At 41.1% G+C, this 21570-nt stretch overlaps 2 protein-coding genes across 2 annotated transcripts in view; both read right to left on the bottom strand.

The window, feature by feature from the left end:
* The window catches only part of igf1ra (insulin-like growth factor 1a receptor), a 126901-nt gene extending 117795 nt beyond the window's left edge, over nt 1-9106 (bottom strand). The window contains exon 1 of the mRNA XM_084060689.1: nt 8019-9106. Coding sequence (XP_083916815.1) covers nt 8019-8112 — 94 coding nt within the window. The 5' untranslated portion in view covers nt 8113-9106. The remainder of the gene's footprint in view (nt 1-8018) is intronic.
* A 7059-nt stretch (nt 9107-16165) lies between these two features.
* On the bottom strand, nt 16166-20077 carry cfap161 (cilia and flagella associated protein 161; the record flags this gene model as incomplete). The annotated part of the gene is made up of 8 exons (XM_084059578.1): nt 16166-16343; nt 16423-16496; nt 16883-17005; nt 17257-17292; nt 17577-17658; nt 17969-18186; nt 18351-18440; nt 20006-20077. The coding sequence occupies 8 exons, from the start codon at nt 20075-20077 to the stop codon at nt 16166-16168; spliced, it is 873 nt and encodes a 290-aa protein (XP_083915704.1).
* Nucleotides 20078-21570: the final 1493 nt, after the last annotated feature.

Raw genomic sequence — 21570 nt, forward strand, 5'->3', positions numbered from 1 at the left:
TGGAGGCATTAATAAAATCAGGGGGCGTCTGGCCAGAGAATGGGGGGGGGGGTATACTGTGGTGGGGGTGAAATAAGGTTTCTGCCAAGCGTAGCTATCTGTGGCTTTCCTATTGATGCAAAACCACCGGTCAAAATTGGGGGAAAAAAGTTAATGATTTTGAAATACTCCTGAACACGGAAACTGCTGTACAGGAATTACCATAATTTATAGCAGATGTATTGTTCTCTTGTCCGCTAGTGCTAAATATTGTATTTTCAGTTTTTCTGTTTTAAAAAAAATATATATTATTTCAAATACCTTTTTATAATCAGAAAGAAAAAGAAAGAAAGAAGTTAAGAAAGGAAGGAAACCGCCCTACACCGCCTCTTTGTGATTCCCTTCTTCTACTCATTAGCCATGTTAAGTACCAGGAATTCCAATCATTTCCTTGCAAAAGGATTGAGTAGGCTGCTGCCTCAAGCTAAGCCGTCAGGCATCTGTCCAGCTCGCCATTAGATCTATTTGTCGTGAGGGGCAGTGAATGCCTTCAATAAGGTTCAAGATAGCTTTGTTCATTATTACACGGCAAAATCCATTTAACTCAAGGAGTTTACAAATGTAATCAAATGGACCCGTAAGGGTGCATTTGGTTACATTTGTACACTCGCCGAGTTAAAAAATGGATGAATTAACAATGAGGTTTTACAAATGTAAAAAGGAGGGTTTTACGGCGTACATTACCATGACGTTATGATAGTAGTTCATGGTGATGGTGCGTATAGCTAGGGCACTCACTCATGGATGAAACGGCATAGATGCAAGTCTCTCTCGCTAACCCTTCCACCTCACCCTCCCTCTTTGCTCTTCACACTGCTGAGTAAACACACATATCTCCATGGCGTAATGGGATCCATTGGCTCATGTTTATGATTGATAAACCTTGCCATGGCACTCCGCGGGAATGTCATCACGTCACACAAACACACACGCATAGTCGCATACTATACATAGTATTCCTCTAAAATGTGTATGGCACATGAATCCCACTGGGTCAAATGAGCTGATGCACTCAATAACCTGTGGCAAATTATATTGGGAACGATGACCACATCTTAGCTAAATGCTACCGCTAACCACTTAAAGGGGCACTATGTATTATGTAATGGAACTTTTTTTTAATGAATAAAATGTAATTTTGTCCAATCCGTATGGTAGAGCAGTGGTGTTCAACCCTTTTCATGCCAAGGACCCCTAAATTCAATTGTATTTGGCCGCGGACCCCCATCTGAAAATGTTTTGTGCCAGGGACCCCCTGAAGCAAAGATCTGAGTTAAAAATGTTCGCTTTAAAAATATATATATTCAAAGATTTGCACACATTTTCAAGATTTTTCAAAAATAGCCAAAGCTAAGTGGTTAAAATGATTGTGACGTTATGTTAACTAATTTCGCTGGGGACCCCCTGGTAACCTCCCCAAGGACCACTGGTTGAAAACCACTGTGGTAGAGTATGTTAATAGAATATAACTCATACAATTGGTGTGGTTCTATTTTGTCTCCCTGGCCTGCTCTTCTATTGATTTAGATCCTGTGTCTAGGTGAGACATGACCTCTTTGACACGATCCTGTTTCTGGTTTGACACCAAATTTGACCTGAAGGTCAAGATTCAATTTATCCCGAGCAAGCAGGCAGGCTCTATAAGCTCAACGGTAAAAAGTTCAGCACTTGCGCAGGAGAGGAGACCGGGGTTCAAATCCAGGGTAGAAGAGAAAAGTTACATTGTGCAGCTTTAAGCGCAATTTTATACTTAGCCATATGACGGTTTTGCATGGCAAAAATAGCCAATCTTCAAGATCTTAATAGGCCATTTTCTACATTTTCACCTATAATGACATGCCCAAAATAGGGACGCCAAGTTGAAAGTGGTTGAATAATGCATGTATGCAAAATATTTGAAAATATAATAATTTTTACATTTCTGATACAAATGCCAAGTTATTATCACATGCATAAATATCTGTGAATATTTTACGCAAATTCTAGACCTGTTTATCAGGGCCCACAGAGAGAGCATTCTGGGAATGGACATAATTGCATGTATCATTTTTCCGGTTATCCAGCTGTCAACCCCAGGAAGGTTGTTAGAGAAAGGAAGCCGAGCTCCTGCCTCTCAACTTTTATGTGATGGAAGTGCAGCACTACGGCTGAACCTTATTGGATTTGAGAACCCTCTAGTTCCTGTCCATCCAAATGCATTAGCATCCTCTCTCCTCCTCCTCCTCACATGAAACGCGCTGCAGGAAGGATACGCGTGCTCGTTTATGCTCAAATGTCTGGCTACACCTCACATGATAGAGAGCCTGCTCGAATGTCACATGTTAAAGAGATGTGATGTCCATCTCCTACTAACGACATGTAAAAGCCGCGTCTCGTGAAACGGGACACCTGGCTGTTGATGCATACTGATTATCGTGTGCTGATAGTGATATTCATTTGAAGGCATTAAGAGATAGGGAAACCGAAAAGCTTCATAGTGCAAACTCGTTCCAAAATGTACTAGTTTGCTTCCTTGAGAACGTCATTCGCGAAAGATCTGATAAAGCTACGAAATTCTAAGCAGGAAACGGTTTTACTCTACCGCAACAGCTTTACCCTGTCACAACAGTGGATGGCGTAATCTCTATGCAACAAAGACGGGCATTGGAAAGAAATGGGGATCGCATTACAACTGCCGTCCAATTCTTAAGTATCGCAACCAGAATTGGTATTGAAAAACAATCGTTTCAAAAGACAGCTGGCACCAGTCACAGCAGTCACTGGCCAGTCATGTTTGTTCCCTCACACCTGCCACCTCAACTGGCCCTAATCCCCTGCATACTGGAAGTCATCTGACCAGCGATCTGGTGGACAACTTCCCCTCAGTGGACCTCACTTCAAACACGCTGGCTCAGATATCACACTCCAAACAGTAACACTACACTCCCCGCCATGACAACTCTCTCTCTCTCTCTCTCTTCTCTCACACACACACACACACACACACACACACACACACACACACACACACACACACACACACACACACACACACACACACACACACACACACACACACACACACACACACACACACACACACACACACACACACACACACACTAAACACTGTCTCTCTTTCTTACAGCGTTGGGATGGAGGTGGGGGTACTTGTGATTGGAGGGGCGGTAGATGACATCCACGCACATGCCTGCCATCTTCTTTTACGATAATTTAGTGTCATATGTTTGGGCACCTTGCGCTCTCTGAATATATTCCAGTGCTAGCTGCGCATTGCAAATGTCTGCTAGCCCTGGTATGAGGAGACATTTGTCTCCATGTTTTTAATTGATGAAACCTGTCGTCCTCAGTGCGTGATAGGTCCGCATTCAATCCCTGATTAATAGCTCTCCATTGATACAGTGAGTGCCATCCATTAGAAGGACTAACATTTGTAATCATCGCAAATTGTACAATACTCCATTGGCTGTTAAGCCGGCAGTCCGCGATGATGAAGTGTGTGCCGTTTGCCAGGAGACTGCATGTGTGCAAATCCAGTGATAGGCCACTTGAAATAAAGTGTTTAATTAAGCATTGTAAACCTCAGCTGGCAGTCTGGAGGAGCCATAGGACAACATTTGACTGCATTCTCACAAACTATCCCAGTGACACACTTTCATATCTCCACGCAGGCGTATGCCAGTGTGCTCAGGCTGTCTAACTGCTGCAGTACGCGGAGAGCTGCACACAATGCTCAAACACACACACACACACACACACACACACACACACTTTACACCATAGGGATATACAGTATATACAACAAATACATCCCCTGGCCGGGGGTGAGACACGGCATTCCGGCAACAACACTACCCTAGCTGAGCCAGGATTGGGGGATGGGCATGAAGCCAGTGAGGGAGAGACAGAGGGGGGGAGAGAAAGACAGGGAGAGAAAGAGATAACCTTAGTCACAAGATGGAGCGAGACGTGCCTTGGAGAGAGTGAGCGAGGTTGCGTTTACATCTGAGTCACTTGAACCCCGTCACGAGGGGGGGCTGTACCGTAACATTCTATACCCCACGGCAAAAGCAGAAGGGGTGTCTGTCTGTCTGTCAAATGCAAAGTTAGCAGTCTGACTTTCTCCCTCCTCATCTGTGTGAGCGTGGCGAACGCTCACTGCCATTCAGGTTTTCATAGAGCGGCGGGCGCATCCTCTCATAAATAACCAAACAGAAACATTGGTGTGTCCTCACAGAAGAGGACAGACCGAAGATGCCTCATACAACCCCCTGCCTGGACCGATGTCTCTGTTGACACATCAGTGTGTGTAAAGTACTTTCAAATAGCACAGAATTTCATCGAGCGATGCCTTTCTCTACACAGGTAGATTCCAGCTACATGCATTATGTTCTGAATCCCATATGACCCGTCTTCCCTCATGGACATATCAAACCACTGAGTCAACAGAGTCAAACACTGACCTATGGTGGACCAAAGGAGCATGTGCCAGCTGGTAGATGAGGGCTGAACTTCAACTGGAGAAAGCCATCAGCCTGTGCCGCCAGGCCATCAAGAGACCGCCCGTGTGAACAGCAAAAGCCAATAAAACAGTTCACAAACTCTCTACTCTTCCAATCAACAAAACCATGTCTGTTTCCCTTGCGAGTGTATTTCTGTACATTCTATTTCCAAACACAGAGTCTCAGTTGCTCTCTCTCTCTCTCTCTCTCTCTCTCTCTCTCTCTCTCCCCCTCTCTCTCTCTCTCTCTCTGAATCATGGAGACTTGTTTGCTGTATACTTGGAAGCCATGGCATGGAAAGTTTACTGTGGTGAGAGTTAAAAGGGAGGTTAATTACATTTTATTGGTGTGGACAGATTATTAAAACGCACAGGGCAAAAAGTATTCAGCGTTCAGCCCCTAACGCAGCTCTTCTAATGCGTCGGACAACTATTAGTTTCCATCTATCTGCATTGGCAAGCGATGATAAAACCTGGAAAATCTGACCTTGTGGTCCAGTGAAGGACCTAAATTATAATAAAAAAGAGGGGGGAAATTGAATGCTGCTTTGATATTCTGCACAGTTCCTTTGTCTTTGAAGTCTTTGTTCTGAATGGCCTGACGGAGAATGACCACAGCACCCCAAAATTCAACAGTAACATCTTTGCACCCCAACCCCCAAGTGGTGTTGGTGTGCTGCTGTCGAGTCTCTGTGGCCCAGTGGGGTGCAGTGAAAAGACCCCCACCCCCCTCCCGCCCTGTGTTTCTGGTCCAGCTACTGGTCAATAGGCCTGAATGAAGTTTCTCTTCTATTGGAATGCAAATAGAGGTCAGTCACACGCCTCTTTCCCATGTCAAGCTATCTTCACCGTCCCACATCGCCTCAAAGCATACAAACACTCATTAATGTCATGTACGCACACATACACATATAATCACATAAATTACACAAATATTCCATGGACAAGCAGCACACCATAACCTGTGGGTTGAAGCAGTGAAGCTGCACCATGCAGTTTCCAATGCATGTTTTCCTGTTTTATTGATTAGAAGTCAAGTGATGATGGAGTTTTGGTGTAAAGTAAACTAACTACTTATAACTTAAGAGAATCCATTTGGGGAAAAAACGAAATGCCACTTATTTGAAGAACAATATTTGACAATAAACACTTTCCAGTTACATAAGACCTATATTCTATCTAAAATAAATATATAAAGTGTGTGTAGGTTCTATATATTTACTATGGTTGAAAACCTTTATTTTCACATTTATTTATTTGGCACAGTGATTTTTCAAGACATGACTCAGTGCTTGTTAGAGCTTTCAGACCGGCACATGGTCTTTAGTCTTGGAGATTCCACTAAGCAGCTTAATACTACATGTTTTCAATGTGCTGTTAGATAACGCTAAATGTCTAAATATAAAGATCAGTGGCTAAAACAAGAAGCAAACTAAAAGCTCACAATATAGCCCAGTAGATTATTAGGGTATGTTAGGTTAGAAAAGTTAGGTCATGTGAATGGCAGCAGCACTAGGGCACTCAAAACTTGAAAGCTTTGAAAACATAACAAAAACAATGGCGTGGGAAATAGTCAAACGCATATTACATGGTTATAATCATATTAATCGTTTGGAACGCGTGGTTTACATTCAGGAAATAATAAAAGTTTCATAGTTACATCATCAGCCACTCGCCTACTGTAACATGTGAAATGCAGATTGGCTACTAGTTCAATATAGGGCCTATAGGCTATATTATTCCAGCAAATTAAACGTTTAAAAAATGCTTCTTTAAACAACATCTACCTTATATTAAGAAACCAAAACGATAGTTAGGCTACTATTCACCATTCACAGTAGCCTAGTGCAGTGGTTCTCAACCTTTTCAGGCCGTGACCCCCCAAAATAATCATTTATCTGGGGAACTCCCTGATAAATATTGTGAAAATAGCAGATCTACAAGCTCACAATTCAAATGTTTTGCCTCTTTCTTTTATTATTTGACAATTTGGGCCAATGTTTGACCAGTTTTTATAGTACAGTTTGTTGATTACTTTTGATGCTGAAATGGTAATTTGTTTTAGGTATTAAAAAGTCTTAAATGCCCTTCAATTGTCACTTCTCTGTCAACTGGGGACCCCCCCAAAGAAATCATGTGGGGACCCCTCTGGGGGGTCCCAACCCACAGGCTGAGAACCACTGGCCTAGTGAATGCTGCTTCATTTTAGATGAATTCATGTATTTATCCATAGGACTAGGCCTACTAAAATGTAATTTCGGTTCGTCTAGACTAGATGTATAGTTTCAATTATTTTATGGGAATCAGACCGAAGATGCCGAAGATGTGGTCTTTAAAAAAATCGAGTCCCCCCCTGCATGTTCACTAGGAAATGCAAAATGGCCACATGGTCGTAGTAACCTTCACCAGTGGTCCATGGATTCATCCAAGCTACTTCAATGCTGAAGATTTGGGCGACATGTGGCCGGTATTACCTCTTCACTATTACAATGTGAATAGACAATAATACACCTTTATTAAGTAGTGCTCCTGATATTGTAAATAACAACACAATTCAACCTGGGTTACGCGATAATGACTGTTTTATTTTAATTTTAATATAGGTCTATGTTTCCAAAAAATATTCAAAATTATTTTCCAAGATTGTCTTTAGAAAATAGCTGATCTACAAGCTCACAAAAGCGACGCGTTGTGAGCTTGTAGATCGGCTATTTTCAAATAGCGCAACCAAGTGTTTGAAGCAACAAGCAATAAGGAGACGCTCCCATGAGGTCGATTATTTGGACTTATCATTTGGACAGAACCCACGCACACATAGACAGCACATAATTGTTAACCATGTTTGAACGAAATTGATTGATTGATTGAAATTGTTATTAGGCAAAAGAATGTAGATATGTAAATATGCACGAATGAATGAATTATTATGGCAATGCCATTGCTGCCGATTCCTGATCATCCAGACACACAAGACATTTTAGACTGGCTATGATGCCAGCGAAACGACGCATCTGGGGGAGATCTATACAACATGTTCGCATCATGGTATATTGGTATATAGGCCAGTGGTTCTCAACCTTTTCAGGCCGTGAGTGAGCCCCCAAAAATAAGGGGACCCCCCCAGATAAATATTGTGCAAAATAGCAGATCTGCAAGCTCACAGCGAGGTGTTGTGAGCTTGTAGATCGGCTGTTTTCCAAACGTTTTGCCTCTATCTTATATTATTTGACAATTTGGCCAATGTTTGACCAGTTTTTATATCATAGTTTGTTGATTACTTTTGATGCAGTATTGTTTTTGTTTTTTTGTATTAAAAAGGTCTTAAAAGTCCTACTTCACTGTCACCTAGGGACCCCCCACCCCCAAAAATAATAATAATAATAATCATGTGGGGACCCCCCTGGGGGTCCCGACCCACAGGCTGAGAACCACTGCTCTACACACACAACACCAGCAACAGCATCATCGTGATACTTACTCTCTCCATATGCGGACCATACACATATCGTGGAGACAGACAGCATCAGACCCCAAAACAAGGTCGGGCTACCCCTCGGTGTGTCAGATCTCATTCCTGTTGGTATTTTATTCCAGTCTCCGAAGAAAAAAAAGAAAAAAAGAAGAAAAAAACTTGGCGAGGTGGGTAAAAATGAAAAGATTCTTGTAGGCTTACACCCAAGCCCCCCAGAAAAACATCCAAAAATAAAATAATAAGAGAGAAATCGTCTTGTCTGGCCAACACAGCCTACAAACCCACTATTGCCCTTGTTATCAGTTTAAAAGAAAAAATAGGCTGTTTCCTAGATTATATCCTTTGAATTATATATATAATATATATATTAAAAAAAAACGAATACACTAAAACAGTTTGTTATTTGTGCCAAACACACAATAGTTTGGCTGATTGGGCATTAAGCAAGCCACTGATTTGACTCGATAGATGGTAATAATCCCCATCCTCAGTCTCCATCTCTGGAAAACAGCAGTAAAAATGTATACGAGCAGCAGGGCTGGGTAATAATAACAGATTTGTTATTATTATCACTACCAAAGATAATTCCAATGTCGCCCGATAATAATTTCCGTGTATGGAGGGGGGGAATGGGTTACAAATAGAAAAACACGTCCAGATATCCACAGGGTGGTGGCTGTAAAAAAAAAAGAAGAAAAATGAATGAAAATATTTTACAGCCTATTCCATTCAGCAAGACGAGCCAGAAGAAATCCGTCAGGGAAAACAGATCGTTCCACCAATTTCACCCTGTTTTCACCCCTGTTTTTCACCCTGTTTTCACCCCTCGATCGGCGTGTTCTTATCTTTTTCCGTGGGTCGGATTTGCAGCAGAAAAAAAAACAAGACTTGGTGCCACGCAAGAGAACCTGAGGGTCTCCAGCCTCCAGTTTTAGATGGCTTCTGTTAAGGGTGGAGTTTGTATAGAATCATTTAGGTCCTATTTGTGGGTCCGTTTGAGAGATCATTTCTGTATCCGTTTAGCCCAGAAAAAGTCCAGTTATAGCAGAAATCCTTACGACTTGCCTTTCGGTATAAAAGGCTGTCGGTCTCGATCCCCCTCCGTAGAATCACTGCTGTAAACAAGAGTCGGCTTCTCTCTCTCTCTCGCTCTCTCACACACACAGAAACACACATAGAGATCAGTGTTGCCAGGTTATGCGAGAGGAATAAGCAACCAGGGTCTATGAAAACAAGCCCAAAAAGAAGCGACTAGGCTACGGCGATTTGAAAATAGCCGATCTACAAGCTCACAACGCGTTGTGAGCTTGCAGATCTGCTATTTAAAAAATAAAACAATCTTGAGGAAAAATTTGGAATATTTTCGAAACATTTAACAACACAAATCTTGAATGGGAGTCCCTGGCACGAAACATTTTCAGATGGTGGTGGTCCGTGGACAAATACATATTAATTTGGGGTGTCCAGTGTCCTTGACATGAAAATGTTTGGGAACCACTGATTTAAACAACATTAGGAAGCAAGACCAAATAACCAACTACACTTTAGAAACAAGTCCCAAAAAAACGCAACCACCAATATTTTGGACTTTACAGAACAACAAGCCCAAAGTCACTTATAATAAGCGGACATGGCAACCCTGACAGAGACACGGTTTAAGGTAGCCCTGAGCCTGTGGGAAAAGCAGGAGTGGAGTTTTACACTACACACCAACATGGAACTCATAGCGCACCACAACCCAGGAGCGGTTTACTGCCAGGAGGTTATGTAGTTCAGTGGTTCTCAAACTTTTTCATGTCAAGGACCCCCAAATTGACACTTATTAGCCCGCGGACCCTCATTTCAAAAGATAAGCCAGCCAGGGACCCCCATAAGAGAAGATTTTTTACGGCTCTAGCAGTGATTCTCAACCATTTTCATTTCAAGGACCCCCAGTTTGACATGCATTAGGGCTACAGACCCCCATTCACAGTGCAGTGAGGTCGTCCTGGCCTGTTTTTGACATACATGGTCTTGTGTGAGTGTGTGTCTATGTGTGTGGTGTTTGTTGTTTTGTTTGTTTTTTAAGATCTACTTTCCTATGAGGTGAACTGAACAGGCCTCATTTCAAACCTTCAAGTCTATGCAGCTGCAGTCTATTCTGTGCACTGTTACACAAATTGAACACCTCAACTCCCAAGTGCTTATCAGGTTGGAGGTCCTTCAAATAAATATGTTTATTTTGGGGGGTCCCATGCAGTTCAAATGTGATTATTTTCGGGGGTCCCCAGTTCAAATTGGGGGGGGGGCTGTGCAGTCTGGACGCCGTCGTCATGAGGCCAAAGGAAAATGCGTCACGGAGTTTCATTCTAGAGTACGCAATGGACTAGGACTGTATTTATCATGAGTGAGTTTGGGTCCCATGGTTGGGAGGGACGTCGGCAGCGCTGTGATTAGCTAATTGGTTGTCAGGCAACTGCTTCTTTAGCCATAGACAGGTTTCTGACCAAAACTAGAGTTTCATTATACAAGAGTTAAAGCTCTCTCTCTCTCTCTCTTCACTTATCTAACAGGCTAAAAGGCTAGTCTAACCAGGAAATCTGTCATTGCATTTCCAGACTATAACTTCTTAGGCAATGACATCTCCTCAAAATGTTGTTGTATGGCTAGTGGAAAGTAGCCTACATTTAAGTACAATTTTGAGGTATTTGTACTTTACTGGAGTATTTCCAATGTTCAATACTTTTTCTTCTACTCCACAACATCTCAAATGCAAATATTGTACTTTTACTCCACTTTAATTATTTGAAAGGTTTAGTTACTAGCTACTTTGTAGATTTTTATTTTTATTACAAAACATACATTAACCACTTCAGCCCTGTATACATTTCGGCCATTTGACAATAGCCGATTTACAAGCTCACAAGGCATCGCTTAATGTGAGCTCGTAGATGGGCTATTTTCAAAAGAGAAAACTTGTGAAATGGGACATTCTGCATACTGAGTACTTTGTACTTTTGGTACTTTGAGTACATTTTGATACCAATACTTTTGTAATGTTGCTCAAGTAAATTTGGAATTCCGGACTTTTACTTGTAACAGAGTATTTCTATATTACATACTTTAGTAAAAAAAAAAAAGTAGTACTTTTTCCACCACCGATGGCTACTCACCATTCAATGATGTTATTTACATTCAATATTATATCAATTGTCCTCCTATCGTTTCATTGCGTTTGTAGCGGGTCAACGGGTGCATGACAACCAATTATCCAATCACAGCGCGACCATCCAGGGAATGGGATATAGTGAGTCTCCCGTTTCTCAGTCATTCACAACACCCTCTGAGCAGCGCATGGATGGAATGGGCGTTGTTGCACATTTTTATTGTGATTTAATGTAGTTGTTCAGAAAGAATTACAGTTACGCGTTTTACCCAGTGTATATGTGACGGTGGCCAGGTTGTCACATGTAACTTGCCACTTCTTTTTAGAATGCTGACACTCTTTACTTTGTCTCAATAATAAATAAATAACAATACACATTAAACTCACAACAATAAAATATCAGTTGCACGGTAAAGTGCGGGGTGCGTAATTACTGTGAGAATAATACTGTTTGTTAGGTACTGCAAGACTACGCCACCTTTTTATTTAAGAGGTAGGGTCCTCTGTAACACTCTTTCTTAGGCTATTCACAGGTTCGAGTTTACCCAGGTAAGTACAATACTTTTAAATGAGAACAACACTTCAACACATATCCCTTGGAGAAAGCTGGACGGAAACAGGTTTGTATAAAAAGGTAATCTATTTTATTAAGCTAATACAGTGGCGTCTATAAGCCATAAAATATTGAAAAGCCTAAACAAAATATAACACTAATTCTAAAACCTCAACCTCCTAATGCGCCCACTAACTAACTAAAATACAGGAATACAGACAATCACCAAACACTAAAAACAGACAGGGCTTGTGCAAACTATAGCAAATAAATAATGAATTTAGCGTTAAAGTGCCAACTATTACTGAAGCAGTAAAGTGCCAAGTGCCAATTCAATTGCTATATGTCATATACTCATCACGGTTCAATGCAAAAGGTGGGAATGTCCTTATATGGGGTTTAACTGGAGCGGGGGTTTAGGCCAGGAATCACTGTCTCTTCTTGTCTTCGTGCGTATTGCCTGCAATCATAGAAACTAGAACCAGTTCATCTGTTCAGGTATATTTCACATATGAGGTTTAGGACCGTGGGTTTATAAAGGTAACGTTGCATAGAAGGACACTTACTCGCCCGCCAGACTGTACGTCTGGCTTTGAGGGTGTGAAGCGCGCAACGTTATCGCCACTGGACCTCTCCTCCGTTCCTTGGTTCGTCTGTCTGTCCTCCCCGTCTCTGCTGCTACTGCGCCGTCTGCTCACCGTCCGCTGCTGGTGGCTTGGTACGTGCCGCGATCACTGTATTCCCCACCTCTGCTCCGTGGTATGTCTGCTCCTCCTGTGCACAACCGTCCCTTCTGGCTGTCACTTCCACACTGCCCTGTATGCCTGTCTCTCTGCTGTCCAAGTGGCTCGCGCTCACTTTTGAATAAGGTGGGCCACACCCTACTCCGCCCTCATTCGCTCTGCCACCAGCGTGACCTGGGGACATTGGCCGTCCGCTGTCACAAGGCCAATGTCACACAGCCTATAGGGGAGTCCAATGTCAAGTGGCTCGGGGACCGGGGGGAAATACATTGTCAACCATAAAACATGCAGTGCAGAAATATAGTTAAGAGAATGATGTTTTTAAGTGCGTAATACAGGTTTTTCATCATCAATAAAAAATGTTACAATTTGGTTTCACCCCCCTGCTTTGACCCTGTCACATATACATATATACTGCAGTGTTAATTCTAATTATATTGATAATACTGAACTGAAATTTAAATCAGAAATTAAATGTGTCTGATTTCATTTTCAGACGATTCCCCCCTAGCACAGGGTTCTTCAACAGGGGGTCCGGGACCCATAGGGGGGTCTCAGAGTTAGCCTACTAGGGGGTACTCCAAGTCATGTGTGATAGTAGTCGTAGCCGTTGTGAGCTTGCTATTTTTTGGGGGTAAATAGTTTGGTGTAGAGGGAAAAAAAGACCAGACAAATTACAGAGTGAAAGGTGAAAATAGACATTAACATGAACCCATACTACTGATGACAGTGCTGTCAAACAAGTCTATGAAACTCTGTGAAAACTATGAAAAAGGTTAATCTGCAACACAATTGTATACAATAGTGGGGGGCCCTGCTTCATCTCTCTCTCAGCTGAGCTAAGTGGTCCTTGGCCTGAAAAAAAGTTACTTTTTTCAGCTCACTAAACTATGCTTGCAGCATTCGCACTATTGTTGAGTCGAATATTATATTGTGTCACGACGTTGCCTAAATAATGGGCAATAATGCACATCGAGTTAGCTTTATTTTGTTCTCAATTTCTTTCTTCTTTTTAATCATATAACGAGGGAAGCAAAAATGTCAATGAACTATATTAACAGCAAATTATAATAAATAGTAGGCAGGCTTAGTTTTTGAGTTTCTATAAAATCTTGCTTATTCTAGTTGTGTGGTTGTGCCACAACTAGTCAACCTACCAATGTAACCTTTCTCTCTATTTAGACCCTTAGATCCAGGCCTATTTCAGAATATTTATAGCAAAATTTAAGCCCTGGAAAGGTCAATTACATTTTAGCCATCAAATTCGAAATGCAAATGGTTTGTTGATGTTTTAAAAGGGCAGGCTAGGACATTTGTTAATCAAATAGCCTAATTAAATGAATGAAATACAAATATAATTAATCAAAATACATGAAATGTTTTGTTAAACTTGTGCAGTGCTGTGTGAAATGTAGGCTGCCATGTGCTCACATCTGTATCAGGAGTCAGCAATTCTGTTGCACTACAGTGGGCCCACTTTATGTAATAAAATCTTAAACCGACAACAAAAACTATAACCCAACATTTCCATGTGTATAGTTTATAAAATATTGTACATATTTGCACTTCCATACCTCCACTTTGCCGAAGTCCAAACAATCTGTCCGTCGTTTGTGTCCTAGATCTGCGCCACCAGGCTGGTTTGAACCAGTCTATGTTTAAGAGTCGCCCTCTGCTGCTGGAGAGTTGCACTTGCAGTTGCATCAGTATGGCACTATATTTGCCTAGGCTAGATGAAGAGTTACTTGCAGTGGTGGTAAGTAAGTAAGTACTTACTTAAGTACAATTTTGAGGTGTTTATACTTTACTTGAGTATTTCCAATCTTCTGTACTTTTACTTCTACTCCACTACATCTCAGAGGCAAATATTCAACTTTTACTCCACTACAATTATTTGAAAACTTTAGTTATTAGTTACTTTGTAGATTTAGATAATTATTACAAATATACATGAACCACTTCAGCCAATATACATTTCGGCGATTTGAAAATAGCCGATCTACAAGCTCACAATGCGTTGCAATGTGACGCATTGTGAGCTCATAGATCTACTATTTTCAAAACATGTTTATGCAAATTCTGGACTTTTAATTGTAAATACGTTTTTCTACATTGCAGTATAGATACTTTAAAACAATTTAGTACTTTGGGAAGCACTTGGGAAGACTGGACACTGAAACATAGTGGGCAATGGTAAACTGGACACTAGAGCAGAGTGAGCACTTGAGAAGACTGTCACTGGGCATTAAAACAAAGTGGGCACAGGTAAACTGGGCACATCACAGTCTTAACTATAGGGAACAAGAGGGCTACAATTGCTACAAAACCTGAAGGCTATTAAATCTATAAATGTTCTTGTCTTGTTTAACTACATTGCTGTAAGCCACCCATTATTCTTTTTTATTAGTAGTAACATCCGTTATTTGAAAAAATGTCACACTATAATTTATGTATAAGTCCCTCATAATTACAAAGTTGTTATGCCTTAATTCCAAGAATTGTGTTCCCCTGTAACAACAGTATCCCGTAATTATTTTATAATACGCACGTCATTAAAAAATAATTAAGCCTACCCCATAACTGTCTTACACCACAACTGGCCTTGGGTAAGTCAAGTGTAAAATAATCAATAACAGCCTGAACAGCAATATCTACTTACATTGCATGAATGATATCCACATAGAAAGCATTATTTAAGGATTCAATGCTGTCTTTGGTCCATATCTGGTATGTGGTTTGCTAAGAACTGTTCTTAAGGAGGCCTAACAATGCAAAAGCCTGGCCAAGATAGACACCATCTATCAAACCAATGTGTATGATCCAATAATAGATGGACTGCATTGTGATTTCCAAAAGGAGGCATAGCTCGACTCATGTACATTGCCACAACATGTGTCCTCTTCTGTGTCAGTTCACATATAGCTACTGTTGGAAGGCATGCATTAAAAATTCATGCTGTTGGGGCTCCAGGTGTGTGTTGAAACTGCAGGTGGACACAATCAGTGATAAGCCTCGATCCTGCATTTGTCTCTATATTGTCCAGTTGATTTAAAAATAAAAATATATATTGATAGGTGGCATGCAGAGCACACTTCACAACCCCATGTCCAAAACAATACAATAATACATTTTTTTATTTTATAGATTTTCTAATGTAGTTGTTATGCCAATTAACTCATCAAATGGTGGATTCGAACACACACCCTCCGTGGTGGTGGGCAGGGACATTACCACTGCGCCACCCGAGCGATCAATAATACATTTTAACAATTACATGACTGCCTTTGAGGTACAAGGAGTTTTAAAGGGTTTGGGTAAGTGTATTTGATGTTGAAAGAATCGAGTACACCAGATGACCCCAGGTTGACCCCAGGTTCCATCACTGTTAATCTGTCCCAGCATATCTGCAGGATGTATCTTTCATGATCTGCTGTTTCCTCATGGTGCTGTTTATCCAGGAGAAAGCAATTGAACATAGAAGCTGTGGTAATGTAATTTCTTTGCTAAATTTGAGAGTTCCATTGTTCCATCATCAACCTTAATACCAAAAACATTTCAACTCCTTAAGAAGAGCCACACCAAGAACAAATGATTAACCCATTGTCAGATAACCCACATTTATTGACATATTTACAGTATATATATATAAATATTTGTTGTATGTATATTACTCTTCCCTGTTTGCACATGCATTAGTGTGGTTCCCACAGGCTTACATGCTATGTTCTGCAAGTGGGAGCTCTGTAGCTGTTTGTGGACGGTCAAGAAGCAAAAGTCCCTCGCCTGCGGGGTCACACGTTGATAACATCCAGTGGTTGTTGTCCTGCTCGGCTCTGTGGGAGTCCAGGAAAGTGTGGGCTGTCACCTCGTACTCGTTGCCATACGTGGTCCTGCAGACAGAACTGTCAGCTGCAGCACTATACTCTGCTGTTGTATTGGAGGTTATTTTGAACAGAAAGGATACATTACCATAGCTTCTGGTCACTGAGAACAGCAAGAGCCTGGTTTGTCTTGCAATGCATGATGAGTACTTTGGCATTCGCCTTCAGGGATACAAAGAGGGAGGTACAAAATATGTGTTCAAATAATATAGTCCACTGGTGTTTAATTGCTACGCATTCTCTGAACAATGCAGGCAAATACTTGATGGTCATAGCATGCCCTTGGCCCCCTCACAACACAACATTCCAAGACTATAAAGCACTTATCTAGGGTTTATTTTTATGAATAATAGAACATTAAAATATGATGACATATTTATGATATAAATGGGTTAGGGTTAATCTGAGTTCCCAGAAGTTCTCGCACAAAAACGTGAGGGACGAGAAACAGGGTTAGGGTTAGACATATAATAAACTAACTTTTTGTGACATAATGATGGGGGAGTAGAGAGAGAGAGAGAGAGAGAGAGAGAGAGAAGCAGACTTACAGGGACGGGCAGACCCTCATATTCAAGCCTCTCCTGGGGGTCAAAGTGCACAATCTTCCACCATGAAAGGAAAGAACTATCCTCATCCAAACTCACTTCCTGGAGGCGAGACACCTTAGCACACTTTGAATCAAATCACAGTATTTAGGTTTGACTGCTACAATGCTCCTGATAAAGTGTACAGAAAATGACAAACATCAAGCAGGGAGGTAAAATACTTTGGCAAATACAGTGGGTTGTAACTAATCTAAAGAGGTGTGTGGTCAACTATGATTGCTATCCACCAACTGAACATGACTGTTGTGATGATAATTACTAAATACATTGACTTTCACTGTTCACCCTTAAGAAATAATATATTAATGAAGGCCTACCTTCTGAAATGTCCGCAGGTCACTGGTCAGATACAGCTGGCGAGGGGAAACAATTTTACAACCACACAGTGATGTATTAATCCCTGTGGATAAATGTCTCTTCTTGACCCATCATAACTACAGAGGAGCTCCCAAGAACCAGCTCCATCTCCGAGAACAGTGCCTTGGTCAAGAGCACTGGCAGGAGCATGTCCCTAACCCTGATGACTGAGAATGTGATCTATTTAGGTACTGTTATAGCCTAGTTAATGAGGTGCAAATTCCAGTGCATCATATTTAGAAGTCCATGAGTGTGTTTACTATGCACTGAGGTGACTCACCCCTCCAGCAAAGCCACTGGTTGTTTTCAGAGCAAAACTTTGCTCAAAAGTTAGAGTTGATCCCTCCGGACCGCCATCTACACTGAACACAGAGAAGCAGTGTTACAGACTTATATTGATGTGCGCTGTGAATGCAAACTTAAAGTGATGGTTATACACACATTACTATGAGGTGCTTTACAGGCAAGAAAGTAGAAAGTGGAAAACCCGAAACTTAATGACTCTGCTACACATTTATTTAATTCAGTCAACATTTATGTGAATATTCACGAGGTCAGGTGCCTCTGTGGAAGTATATTACAATACCTGTGTGTGTGTGTGTGTGTGTGTGTGTGTGTGTGTGTGTGTGTGTGTGTGTGTGTGTGTGTGTGTGTGTGCGCACGCGCGCGTACCTGGTGATAATGAAGGCAGTACGTGTGCAGGGCTGTACACTTCTTCCAGCAGTGACTCCACACGGAGCTTGAATGAGAGGATTAGGAGCCTTTGACAAGTTGTTGATGTCTGCATTGATACTGAGGGCACTGCGCTCCCCATTTGGTCCTCCTGTATTCACCAACATCACAACATCCCCAATGTGCAACCCACCGTCCTTTGTAGCAGACAGATTCACCTGCAGCACAAGGGCACGACAGGGATACTGTCACCAGTGCAATTATGTAAATATCAAATAATATCTTTGCATGGCATGGATGCCTTTATTATCTTGAAACTGAAGATACTGTATGAAAAGCTCTTGACTGAGGACGAATTAGCCTATTATTGGTCAGGCTTTACCTGTCTCAGAATGTTCTGTTTGAGGAAGTCTATTTTCTGCACTGTGAGCTCCCCCCTTGCTTTCTTCTCCAAGAACTCTTTCAATGAATCCTGCATAAGAAAACACATTACAAGTATATTGGTTAGGATTCTGCTTTGGCATGTGCTGCAGACAGTGGCAGCCCAATATAGTGTAGCAGAGGTTCTCAAAGTGGGGTCCAGGGACCCCCAGGCTCCTTGAGGGTGTTCCAGTGGGTCTCCAGCTAAAAAGAAGAATCTGTTTAACCACTTTAACCCTATTTTATAGCTACTTAGGCTATACAACATGTTGCATTGTGACGTGTTGTGAGCTTATAGATCTTTTTTTTCTTTAATCTAGAATAATTGTGAATACATAAAACAAAAATGTACACAAATCTTCTCTTATGGGGGTCCCTGGCACAAAATATTCTCAGATAGGGCTCTACGCCATGGCCAAAGATATATAAATGGTAAAATGGTAAATGGTGCATTTATATAGCGCTCCTATCCGAAGCGCTTTACATTGATTGTGCCATTAACCCATTCACACACACATTCATACACCGATGGCGGAGGAAACCATGCAAGGCACCAGCCTGCTCATCGGGAGCAATTAGGGGTTCAGCGTCTTGCTCAAGGACACTTCGACACTAACTCTAGGGGAGCCCGGGATCGAACTGGGAACCTTGCAGTTTTCCAGTTCACACTACCCGGCCACTCTACCCCTGAGCCACTGCCGCCCCTATATACACATTTGGGAGTCCTTAAACGTAAATGTTTAAGAACCACTGAAATATAGAATAATATAACAGACAGTAAATATGACAGTTATAAAAGAACCAAGAGATTTAACGTTGATTGATGGGAAAAGAGCAGACCGAGTACAGAGCCAAAGGTCAATTTTACCAAGTGAGGGTTTAAAGTGGTTAAATGTCTGAAAATACAAATGAACATGAAAGCAACATATTAATAGAAAAGATAATGTGCAAACAAAAAGCATTACTTTACAAAACACTGATGAAAGTGATGTCAAACAACTATCAAACAATGAAATCTATGAAAAGGTTTAACATGCTGCAATTTTTAACACAATATGTTGTCCCTGCTTCATCTCTTTCAGCTAAGAGGTCCTTAATTGGCCTGAAAAACGTTGAAAAGCAGTGGTGGAAAAAGTGCTATAATTTCTTACTTAAGTAAAAGTATCAATACTGCAATGTAGAAATACTCAGTTACAAGTAAAAGTCAGGAATTCAAAATGTACTTGAGTAAACGTACAAAAGCATTGGCATCAAAAAGTACTTACAGTACCAAAAGTAAAAGTAGCAAAGTTTTCAAATGTATAAAATGTACATACTTTGAAAATAGCAGATCAACAAGGTCACAACTAGATTGGCTATTTTCAAATGGCCGAAACTAGTAGCCTAACTAAACTTGTCAAATAATTGTAGTGGAGTCAAAGTATGATATTTGTCTCTGAGATGCAGTAGAGTAGAAGTATTGAACATTTTAAATACTCCACTAAAATAAAATAAAATACCTCGAAATTGTACTTAAGTAGGCTACAGTACTTGAGTAAATGTACATAGTTACTTTACACCACTGCTAAATTGGCCTGAAAAACGTTGAAGTTGGCCTACTCTATAGTCTTAACAAACCTCTTCCAAGCGTAGGTCTTCATTCCAGTTTCCAAGGCGCACGTTATGGTGGTAAGTTCTGGTATAAGCCATATCAGATATCAGATGTAATACTAAAACTAAGGAAGTGTAGCTAATAGGTTAACTTCTAGTGTTGGTTACCACAGGCATAGTTTGTGTAATGGTATCTATGGTAACATCATCGCCACTTGTTCTCACAACAGTAATGAGGTTTCTGCTTATGGTCGCTAGAGGGCGTGCTGGTCAAGTCAAGAGAGGTGGCGACACCTAGAGGTCTATGAGGGGTTTCCACGAGGTCCCAACTCCCCAGCCAAATGGGGTTTCATTTACAATTTCCATTAACTTGAAATTGAAAAAAAAATAAAAAAAAAATGAATGGATATTCTAACAATAGAGTATATTTCAATATCGGCCACTATTAATCCATTTATAAAATCTTTTTATACAGTTCGAAATATTAAATGTGTAAACAATTCAAATGTAAATAAAGTAAATAGAAATATGGAAATCCTGTACTCAGGTCAGGAGGAGACAGTTCGTCAACACTGAAATAGACACACAAAGGGTGTGTGTTTAGAGTTGCTACAATTTCATTAACACCAATAGATTAACACAATGCACTGGCTTCACTGAGCTCGAGCTCAAGCAAGCATGCACTTATGACTCAAACGTCATCCTTCAAAGTTTATCTCAACATCATTCTGGTCATTTCAGGTCATCACTTGACTCTTGCCAACTGCTGGCATCTGGATGTGTGGTTCTTCTTAGACTACATTAGTCTCTCCGTTTGTCATTCACTGTATTGTCTAAATGCTCTGTTGTCAGCCTGCATCAGTGTGTAGCTAGCCTAAGGTTAGTGTAACACACGTTTAAAATGAGGGTGTACAAATTATGACAAAAAAAATATGAGCAGTTCATTAAAATGCATAAATAAGTCATTAAAATACACAAGTAAATTCATAAATGCAAAATTGATAAGGGTTGAAATCAAAATGGTTTGATAATGTTTAGAGTCAACAGTAAAACTGTACCTGTACAAAAAAGAACGTATCTACATGGCCTATTCATCACAATTCAGCCAACTTGTGAAACACACCCCAACACACTTCACACATTAATGTTGAATGCAAATTAAGAACCTGCAAAATGCTCAATCCTTGTCTATTGTTAATCAAGAGTGTTGATGTCCTGTCTTTTGTGTCCATGATATTATTTCAGGTAAGGGGGTGCCTGCTTCATCTCCATCTTACCTATGGGGGTCCCCGTTTCATCTCTCTCTCAGCTAAGGGGGGCCCTGCTTCATCTCTCTCTCAGCTAAGGGGGGCCCTGCCTCATTTTTCTCTCAGCTAAGGGGGTCCCTGCCTCATTTCTCTCTCAGCTAAGGGGGTCCCTGCCTCATCTCTCTCAGCTAAGGGGGTCCCTGCCTCATCTCTCTCTCTCTCTCTCTCTCTCAGCTGAGGGAGTCCCTGCCTCATCTCTCTCTCAGTTAAGGGGGTCCCTGCCTCATCTCTCTCTCAGCTAGGAGGGTCCCTCGCCTGGAAAAATGTTTTAGTCCCCTCTACCCT

The sequence above is a fragment of the Gymnoscopelus microlampas genome (genome assembly GCF_963454915.1).
Source record: "Gymnoscopelus microlampas genome assembly, chromosome: 6".
Lineage (NCBI taxonomy): Eukaryota > Metazoa > Chordata > Actinopteri > Myctophiformes > Myctophidae > Gymnoscopelus > Gymnoscopelus microlampas.